At 39.8% G+C, this 10462-nt stretch overlaps 1 protein-coding gene across 2 annotated transcripts; it reads left to right on the forward strand.

Moving 5' to 3' along the window:
* The first annotated feature begins 1170 nt into the window (after positions 1–1170).
* On the forward strand, positions 1171–10426 carry pcyt1ba (phosphate cytidylyltransferase 1B, choline a). 2 transcript variants are annotated; one of them, XM_026938288.3, is made up of 8 exons: positions 1171–1494; positions 3559–3658; positions 5489–5605; positions 5693–5844; positions 6802–6880; positions 7008–7123; positions 7216–7404; positions 7696–10426. In XM_026938288.3, exons 1-8 carry the CDS (start codon positions 1456–1458, stop codon positions 7906–7908), a joined length of 1005 nt encoding a protein of 334 aa, XP_026794089.1. In that variant the 5' UTR covers positions 1171–1455; the 3' UTR covers positions 7909–10426. The 2 variants fall into 2 exon arrangements, with proteins under 2 accessions (XP_026794089.1, XP_026794086.1); XM_026938285.3 differs by having other exon boundaries at positions 1173–1494; positions 6981–7123.
* Positions 10427–10462: the final 36 nt, after the last annotated feature.

Consider the following 10462-nt stretch of genomic DNA (forward strand, 5'->3'; position numbering starts at 1 on the left):
AATGTTGAAAGGTATTTTTCTTTGAATTGTTTGTCTATTTTTTTTATTATCCTTTAAATGTTGCCCCCTTTATGATTGATAAACTGATGAGTTAACTGTTCATTTAATAGAAATCTCCCACATTTTATAAAATTCAACTGTCTAAATAAATGATCAGATATACCTGCTGTGATAATGATTATAATTAGCTATTGTAAAAATCCTGTAACTCTATGCAGAAGTGTAAACTTGGTTTATAAATACACTACATAAATGAATAAATAGTTCAATATGTACTGTTTATGTGATATACGGCAGAGCTAAACATTATACAAGTTTGTGCACAATCAGGACAAAAATAAAGGAAACAATTAATGTAATTTATAGCAACAGGACGTGTGACACGTGTTTGGTTATCATTTTTCTCAAAAAAGGTCAAATAGTTTAGGATGAGATGTAATTAAGCTCGGCTCGTTTGTCTTGAATTTTTGTCCAGAATTATTGCCCTTTATTTATATTGTCAAATGTAGACTGTTTTTTTTATAGACAACAGCAGCAACAACAACAACAACAACAACAACAACACCACAACTACTACTACTACAAAATAATAATAATAATAATAATAATAATAATAATAATAATAATTTGCACAGTGTATTCAGAATTAAGATACTTCTGCAAGTGTGGAAATTATTGACTTTATATCCCATATGTTAAATAATAAAAATAAAATTTAAATAATAAAAATCAAAATTTCTACTTGTACTTCTTATAATAATAATAATAATAATAATAATAATAATAATAATAATTTTTATTATTATCTTTTTCTGAATGTACATACTTTTCTTAGCTTAGAAATTATTAATAATAAAAATAATTAAAGACTCTTTGATTCCATATTTTAAACAACAAAAATAAAACAATTACTACTACTAAAAATAATAATAAAATAAACTGTTTGTTTAAATTTAATTCTTCTTTGTCTGTTTGTTTGTTTGTTTGTTTGTTGTATGATGTTCCCTGAAGCTGTGCAGACAGTGTATTTCTATTTCTGATCTAAAAACGAGCTGAAGTGATGCAGATTCTCACCACTGGTTAGTGATGGTGCTACATCCTGCTCATCCAATCACGTCCTCGTATGCAAATCAGCGCGCACTGATTGGCTGTTTCCGTGCTTCCCTCCGGTCCCAGTTCAGCAGCCTGTTTCCTTGTTGCTCTGATGGTGTGTGTACAGACTGTGTGTGCTGTGTGAAGGGGAAAAGCTGTGGCTTTGTGGATCTCTCTGCTCTGGCTGGAGGAGGAGTGGAGGAGCATCAGGAGGAGGGTGTGTGAGGGAGAGGGGATCGAGGTTTCAGGGGGTTGGGAGAACATCTTCACCGGTGGAGAGAGAGGATTCAGGCAGCTCCATACTGATGCTGAGTCAGAGACAGGTGGATCCGTGGGCCTTTGTCTCTGGAGCCTCGGGAGAAGATGGAGGAGCTGGAACACACCTGCCCTCATCCTCGGACGGTGAGACAGGAGCTCGGCTTGGCTCTGTGTGTGCGTGTGTGTGTGTGTGTGTCTGATGTAACCGGATGTTGCTATTTTATAGCCATGGGTTGGACTGAACAGCTGAAAAATGCAGTGTGTGCAGTGTGTGTGTGTGTGTGTGTGTGATGTAATAATTGCAAACTGCAGTGTGACCTTCTCTAATCTGTTGTTGCTCCTCCTTCTCACCTTGTGCAAAATGATGAGATGCTTTTTTTAAAAAAAAAAACTTCCTTTTTACAAACATGGAGACTGATCTCTGAGTCTTATCTGAACTATCTAAAATATTTCATTATTTTACATTACATCATGCATGGAAAGGCGTGTGTTTGCAGGAGATGTGATGGAGACAGCACTCCTCAGAGGGTTCCTGAGTAAACAGATGGTCACGGTGGTGTCCTGAGTGGGAAGTTATACTGCAGAATACAGTACGTTATGCAGATATTATACAGCACAGGGAATTAAAGATGAAACAGGGAATTAAAGATGAAACAGGGAGTTTGAATCATGCACTATATCCTTTAAGTAGCCTATAGAAGGACCCTTGGCTGTAGTGAAATTGTACTGAGAGTGATATTTCACTTCACATCTTCATTTGTGTTAATTGAAATAAACATCTCTGTTTCTTCTCTATTCCTGTTCCATATTCGTCCTTCTGAAGCTAGCCTACCAGTGCTGTGTCGTTTGCGAAGGAGTCGACTCTTAGATCCGACTTCTTTCTTGCATTCCTAAAGAGTCATCTGGTGACATTGTTGGTGAAAATTCATCAGTATCCTGCATTCGTGATTTTCTAATACAGTGTTAATACCATGACTGAAATGCATCCAGGGAATCGTATGAACTCCTGAGTCGTTTGGAGAAGAGCGAGTTGCAGTGAGAATCTTCACATGCAGAGTGTAATGTTATTGTTTTAATCAAATGGTAGAGTGAGCAATTTAAACAATCGATAAGCAAAGACAAAATAACTACAACAGCAAGAACGAAAACCTTAATGAATCATTTGAAAGAGCCGACTCTCGTTAACGAGCCGAGTCGTGTGTTTTGACTCACAGAAAAGAACCGGAATTCCCATTACTATAATCTGCTACTGAGACTGATCTGTCAGCACTTCCTGGTGCTTTAGTGGAGTGTGTGTGTGTGTGTGTGTGTGTGTGTGTGTCTCCCCTTCCTCATGTCTGTAGTCAGTGAACAGATGGATGGATGGATGTTGCTTGATGGACTTTATTGATCTGTAAAGTGTCTTGTTACAGCAGACAAGCAGAAAAAGCGAAGTGTGTGAATAAAAATTAAAATGGCTGCATGTGTACAGTAACACGGGAAAAACTAAATTTAGATTTAGATTAAGATTTCTGGAGATTGCAGTGCAGTTGTGTGAGTAATTCCAGTAATCCGCGAGTGATGGATCGAGTTCTGGTGTGTTGTAAGAACCTGGTCCGGTCTCGGATTGTTAAAGCCGGATCTTTTAATGCCCGTGTCTGCACTGATACAGAAGAACATCTCTTTATTTCTTTGGCATTTATTTTTCAAAATCTTTCATTCTTATTTTTTCTCGTTCTGTTTTTCTCTTATACTTTCTCACTTTGACCTTTCTTTCTTTCTTTCTTTCACTTCTTTATTTTTCACATTTTTTTCCACTCTCTTTCGATTAGTCTTTTTCTTTTGATAATCCTATTTCTTTACTTTCTTTCTCTTTTTATTTCTCTTCCCCTTTTTCATTTCTTTCAATTTGTCCTTTGTTCCTATTCCTTCATGCTGTTTCATACCTTAATACATATATTTTATTCTTTTTTTGTTTTATTTTTTTCTGTTTCTATTTTTTCTTTCCTTTGCCTCCTCTTTTCTTTCTTTATTTCTTTCTTACTTTCACATTTTTACTCTTACTTCTTCTCTCAATTTTTCCACTCTTGCTTTCATTCTCACATTCCTCTCTTTTGTCTCCTTCTTTCTTTCTTTCTTCTTACAAGCACACTATTTCCTTTAGAAAATGCACTGAAATGTTTTTTTCTCCCCACACTCGTCTCACTCGTTCTTGTTTTTCTTCTCCAGACTCTCACAGAACCCGCCATATTTGCCCAGGAGACGAGCTGCGAGTGTCGAGCGCCCCATGAGAAGCTGAGTGTTGAACAGGCTCGACTCGGCACTCCCGGTAAGTCTGCTTTATCTTTCATCTGTCTTTCTTCTCCTCCTCCTCTCCTCCTCCCATTCAGCGAGATGATTCAGCTCCTCAGGTTACTGCAGGTCAGGAGCAGAGGGCTTTCAGACGGGTTCTGCCCACTCAGGGGCCCGTTAGGAACGCTGGCACCGGGGTCTCTTTCACACCGTGACCCAGAATTTCTACCATTCACACGAAAAACCTTTTACACACCAGGGACGAGCCTCAGAGCCTTTAATCAATTAAACCTGCAAAAAAGATGGACAATCATGATCGATGCAAATAAAACAGGGGATGGGTCTTTAAAAAAACCTCTCAAGGAATTTTTGGGTGGTTCTTGTGGTTTCTAAACACATACAGACTAGAAAAGGTTCTTTAAAGTCATGCCAGAAAAGAACCTTTAAATGGTGGATCTTTAACAAAAACATTTCCATCGTAGGGAAGGATTTTTGCGTTAGAAAATGATTCCGTTTGAGGGAACAACCAAAAAATAGTTTTTGTTTTATTTTCCTAAAGATGTTTTACTTGAAATATTCAGTTATAGGAAAAATGTCTACTCTTAAAATGCAAATAAAACTGAGTTTATCTGAATTATACGTAGAACCTTTAAGGTTCTCTAAGGTTCCCCCTTAGGGACAAACAGAAGAAAACCTTCAAGGCGCTTGATGGAGGTACACTCAGGGGTTCTCTGGAGGAATAGGGACTCTAAACCGTTTGAAACTCTTCAGAGGTTACCCTTTCAGAGGAAGCTCTGAAAAAAGGTTCCTTTAAAGGTTGTTTAGATAGCTAAAAGGGTTCTACATGGAACCAGCTCTCATTCTCAAGGGAAACCTTCTGTTGTAGGATTCTAGATAAACACTTTAAGAGTTCCTCAAGAGGGAAGTTTTAGATTTAGTTTTAGACCTTTTTTCTAGTCGACTAATCAAACCTAATCAAACCTTCAGGACCAGCTGAAGAACCCTTAAGGGCTGTAAAAGTGGAGTTTCATAAGACAGATTAGTTGTTGTTTGGTGGTAGGAAGGGTTTTTGTTGTAATTGCGGTTCACCTTGCAGGCAGCAGGGGGCGCTAAACATCCACACACTCGGTTCTTTAAAGTCAGCTTTATGCTGTACGATTTTCAACCTGATTTTTCTCACAGACAAAAATCACATATTGTTAAAATAATAATAATAATAATAATTATTTGGTCAGGAGTTGAGATCAGCGCTCACACAGTGCGACACGCTCACGTTAGTGCCACTGCGACCAGAGACGGCCAACGACAAAGTGTGTGTGTTAGTGTGAGAAATCTGTGATTAACCTCTCAGAGTCTGAGCGCTGCTTTGACACTCGTCTAAAATCCACCAATAGGAGGACAACACTCTCACGGGACGGCTACGAATACGGTAGCGGCGATGACGATAAACGAAACATGCTAACAAACAGAACAAGTCTCCTCGTTACTGCAGTCTCACTCGTTTACGTTTGCGTTTTAATGCGAGTCTGTTGAGCTGATTCCCGGATCACGCCGATTGATGACGTAAACAGCGTCGTACGTAGTAATGCTCTTTAATCACAGGTCTATCGTCAGAGGATCTTCATCGTGTAATGTGACGTGGAGAACACACGCTATCACACAGTGTGTTACAGAATTCAGAACAGATTTCGTACAGCGTGACACGTAATAACTTTAAAGAGCGCTGAAATCACTCAGTGTAAAACTGGCTTCAGGAAGAAAAAGCAAAGAGATGTTTACACTCTGCGGATCTTGAAACACTTGTTTTCCTACTTTACGTTTGTTTATTTTTCTACTAATCCTTAACATTGTCATCTTTCTTCCGCAGTGGACAGGCCTGTGCGCGTCTATGCAGATGGGATTTTTGATCTTTTCCACTCCGGTCACGCCCGAGCGCTGATGCAGGCCAAGAACCTCTTCCCCAACACGTACCTGATAGTCGGAGGTTAATACTTCAGCGCAACAGCGTGTTATATTTTGAACAGCTGCAGCGTGTTTGTGTTACGGGTGTGTGTTTTTTTTCCATGTGCAGTTTGCAGTGATGAACTCACTCACAAGTACAAGGGCTTCACGGTGATGACGGAGGAGGAGCGTTACGAAGCGTTACGGCACTGTCGCTACGTGGACGAGGTGGTGAGAGACGCTCCCTGGACCCTCACGCAGGAGTTCCTGGAGAAATACAAGGTCAGCGCTAAAGCTCTTCACTTCACCTTCACGCTTTAAAGGAGCGGTTTGTAATGTTTAGCGCCCTCTGTGGCAGGTGAGGTGAACTGTAATTCAAACACTAGCGTGAAGCGTTCACTTCACCCCCTGCGTCAGAAGAAGAAGAAAAGCAAGAAGAAGAAAAATTAAATACCAACTTTAAAAAATGAATCAAAAGTGGCTTTACAAGTACTGATGAGAATATTATAAGTATTATAAAATGAGAATAGAATTTGTTTACAAAAAAATTTGTTAAGAATAGAAATTAATTACAAAAATGAGTAAGAATTTGTCTACAAAATAAAACATTAAAGAATAAGTAGGAACAGAATTTGTCTAAAAAAATGGAATAATACAAAATTTTCTAAGAAGAGAATTTAACTGTAAAAATAAAACAAAAAATTAATAAGAATAGAATTTGTCCACAAAAATAAAAAAGTATGAATAGAACTGTCTACAAAATAAAATGAAAAATTGAGTAATAATAGAATTTAACTGCTAAATAAAATAGTAAAAAAAAAAGTAAGAACAGAATTTGTCTACAGAAATAAAAGAAGTATAAAATAGCGTGAGAATCACTCACAAAACTAGCGATACGATAAAAGACAGGGAAGACAGCTAAGCTGAAAGAAGACGGCACAAAACAACAAAATCGCAAGTTTCCCCTTTAAGGATATGGGGCGGAGCTGAGTATATCTGTTCTGGCTGAGGGCGGAGCCAATTTCAGGGCCAGAAAAATCTAAATAGAAGCTGAAATATAGAATCTAGGGAGATGCGTTGCATGGCAGTATTGCAAATCCCATGTTTTTCTAAAGTATCTGAAACCTTTTCTGATTATAATAAGTTTAGGAACAATTTTAAACATTACAAACTGCTTCAACTGCTTTTTAACATATTTAACGAATAAATTATTGAAAAATAAAAAAAAATCTCTCACAGATTGACTTTGTGGCGCATGATGATATCCCATACTCCTCGGCTGGATCTGAGGATGTGTACAAACATATAAAGGAAGCAGGTGAGGAGAACATCTTCTTCTTCTAAACGTGTGTGTGTGTGTGTGTGTGTGTGTACACACGTGTGCGTCAGGCCTGGTCTAACACATGTGAGTGTCTCAGGGATGTTTGTGCCCACTCAAAGGACAGAAGGGATTTCCACGTCTGACCTGATCACTCGTATCGTGAGAGATTACGACGTTTACGCCAGACGCAACCTGGAGCGCGGCTACACGGCCAAGGAGCTGAACGTCAGCTACATCAACGTAAACACGCCACATTCACACACGTTTCATTAACGCCACCTGAGTATGATACACATCTCTGTTCTAACGGTCACACTGAACGATCCGGACAGGAGAAGAAGTACCGTCTGCAGAACCAGGTGGACAGGATGAAGGAGAAGGTGCGGACGGTGGAGGAAAAGTCCAAACACTTCGTGTACCGCGTGGAGGAGAAGAGCCACGACCTTATACAGAAATGGGAGGAGAAATCCCGCGAGTTTATCGGGAACTTCCTGGAACTCTTCGGTCCTGATGGCACGTGGGTAAGCACGTCTTCTCTTTAAAACCGGGATAATATTCGCTACTCGTGGCACTGAGTCAGATCCATTTGACTCAGCTCACCCGTATGAGTCGACTCTTTCGGCTCCCAAATGGACGCTGTTTTTATTTTTATTTTTTAAACCAGACAAAGTTTGGAATATTATATCTGGTGTTGGTTTAATTTCAGCTAGCCATGGCTGAAATAGTTTTGTGAAATCTTTACAAAAGAATGTTTTATAAAATGTAATTACATAATTGTTAGCTTAAATCCGTCCTCTTGCTCTCTTTCTCAGAAGCAGATGTTTCAGGAGCGCAGTGGCCGTATGATCCAGGCGTTCTCTCCCAGCGGATCTCCGAGCAGCAGTCCTCCCAGGGATTTCTCTCCATCCCGCTCTCCCTCTCCTCCGTCCCGCTGGGTCATGCCGAGAACCTCGCCTCCCTCTTCTCCCAAAGGCGCCTCGGCCTCCATCAGCAGCATGAGCGAGGGAGACGAGGACGAGAAGTGAGGATGAGGAGCGGGGACGAGGAGCGAGGACTCACTCACCCAAAACACCTCACACACACACACACACACACACACACACACACACACACCTTTCGTCTTTACCTGTACACTCCAGCAGTGACGAGCTTCACGAGTCTCCTCATGGGGAAAAAAAAAACAAAAAACGTGTAAATATTCTGTATGCAATACGAGATCGATCACGTCCTCTTGAGCTTTTCCGATTTTAACGAGTTCATATGAAAGCCATTGATTTATTCTCTTTAGCAGAGAGGAGATGGAGGCGAGGAGTGTGTGAGTGATTTGCCTTTTCTTGCTCAGGTTTGACTGAAATGTAAAGACCGTCCGTGTGAAGTACTGTACATCTCTGTCTGAGGTTTTTATTTGCATATTTCAAGACAGAGACACTTTAAGCTATTCATTCTGTTTGTTATTATCCTCCATATCATTAAAGGAACAGTTTGGACAAATAAACCCCAAAACGTCCACAGCGTCCCTCTTAATGCCTAATCAGCGCAGTGGATCAGCTGAGACGTCTTCAGTGTCCGACGTCTGCTGCTTTAGTTTCGCGCTGAAGCTCCGAGGTCTGTTTCACAGAGACCGCGATTCACGACTTCACCAAGACTGACACCTGAATCGAAATTTTCTCAATTCTATGCAAATTAGATAAGACGCTCTAAAGATAATGTAAGACAAATCCAAACGATCGATTCGATCGATTCCTCGGACCAGTCCTGCGCTTGGTGCGGTGCGACGTTTCTTCACTTCCCCACTCACAACTTTAGTTCTTACCTGCGAATAGATCCCACAAAAAAAATGGAAGAAGACCTTATAACTGTGGTTTCATCTTATCCTGTCATATGTGACCTTACGTTAAATGAGTATAGAGAAAATTATGTAGGAAAATAAATCTTGGAAGGAAGTAGCAGAGATCTTTGGTGCTTTTGGTGAGTGTATATAGCTAGAGAATTAGCTCGCTAATCTAATCTAATTGCTAATCTAATCTGAGAATGTAACGTAAATCAAACAACTGATTTTCACACTGATTAGTGTTATTTAAATTGTGTTTTACTAGCTACCTTTAGAAGCGAAATATAGCTACTAGATCTCAAACAAAAACAAAAACGATGGACAGGCCACGCCCAAATAATAGCGATAATAATAGCTCTCGTGACACTTTGGTCTGATTATAAATTCAGGAAGCTGATATTAAATAAGCTAAATCACTTATAAATGTACAAACTCCGCCTTCAGACCTCAGGCCACGCCCCTTACCCGAGCCTGATCCTGGTGCGGAGTGAGTTCAAGATCTTACGATACGATTCGTTTCGATCGAGGAAATGCCACTGTAGGATGATTTTCACGTGCACATTTAGTGCACAGTGCTAAACTGGAAGCCATAAGGTTCCATTATTTGTTAGCAATATTAGCAAAAAAAAAAAAAAAAGAGCAATGGTCAGACACTTAGCGTAACATCTCAGCTGATCGAAAACTCTGCATTTTCACTTTTGTCCAACCTGCTCCTTAAAAATTGTACATCTGCATCAACATGTGTCCTGTTAATGTTACTGCTACCTCCACATCCTCCTCCTGCTTTTGTCTGCGATCAAATTCACGTCCAAAATCAGGAGAAAGACGAGATTATGGGTGGGAATGTTCAGACAGACGGCTCACGTGTCTTGATGGAATGCCAAAATGTACAAGCACTAAACCGTTAAAACTAATCACTAGCGCTGACGTCGCCGTGCTGTAAACGCTAATGCTAACGCTAACGCTAACACGATGCTCGATCGAGATGTCGCATTAAATGCACTGGATGCAAACTTGCACTGTGTACAAACCCGTGTACAGACGTGTCGTTTTGTTCACGTGTTATTTTATACCTGTATCTCGAAAATGACTAAAAATGTGAATGAAGAATAAAGGAGTGGGAAAATGGAGACGTCTGGATGGATGATGCGTGTGGAAAAATGCGGAAGAAGAGCAGCAAGACGAGGCGGTTGAGACGGTTTTATTAAAGTCTGAAGTGGTCACACTGGATGATGGAATAAACAATAAACCACAATAAACCACAAGAACACAACAAAGGCATAATATCAGGTGAATTATTCAGATCTGCTTTTACGCAATTAACACGGGAACCGCGACGATCCGAAAACACGTGAAGCCTAACGCTGGCTAAAAGCATGCTGGGAAATCCAGCGCTCTGATAAACCAGTGGGAATGTTTTCTGAATTTTTTTTGTGCCGTTATAGGAAACTAATCAACGAAGTGGATTTTACTGTAACCACCGTGAAGCTGATTATATTCCTATAAGTGTTTTATTCCTCTTATACCACAGCGGTTTGCCAGCGGTTACTCATTTTTTACTCATTAAAGAACGACATGTTATACTTTTTATCTGTTTATAGTTACATGTACATAATGTTCACGAAACATGTTAGTTCCTGTTCTCACTTACGTTACAGCAGCTATAAACAAACTAAAACAAACAACAACAACAACAACAAAAAAAAAAACAACACAGCTTGTTGTCTATTGTTAACGAGAAACCGTAA

Source organism: Pangasianodon hypophthalmus, chromosome 22 (genome assembly GCF_027358585.1).
Source record: "Pangasianodon hypophthalmus isolate fPanHyp1 chromosome 22, fPanHyp1.pri, whole genome shotgun sequence".
NCBI lineage: Eukaryota > Metazoa > Chordata > Actinopteri > Siluriformes > Pangasiidae > Pangasianodon > Pangasianodon hypophthalmus.

What these genes read in the sequence shown, in the direction of transcription:
- pcyt1ba (XM_026938285.3), top strand. Translation starts at nt 1,456, where the DNA reads ATGGAGGAGCTGGAACACACCTGCCCTCATCCTCGGACG. An exon ending in CAAACATATAAAGGAAGCAG is followed by an intron (nt 6,881 to 6,980) that starts GTGAGGAGAACA and finishes TGAGTGTCTCAG; the next exon opens with GGATGTTTGTGCCCACTCAA. An exon ending in TGAACGTCAGCTACATCAAC is followed by an intron (nt 7,124 to 7,215) that starts GTAAACACGCCA and finishes CGATCCGGACAG; the next exon opens with GAGAAGAAGTACCGTCTGCA.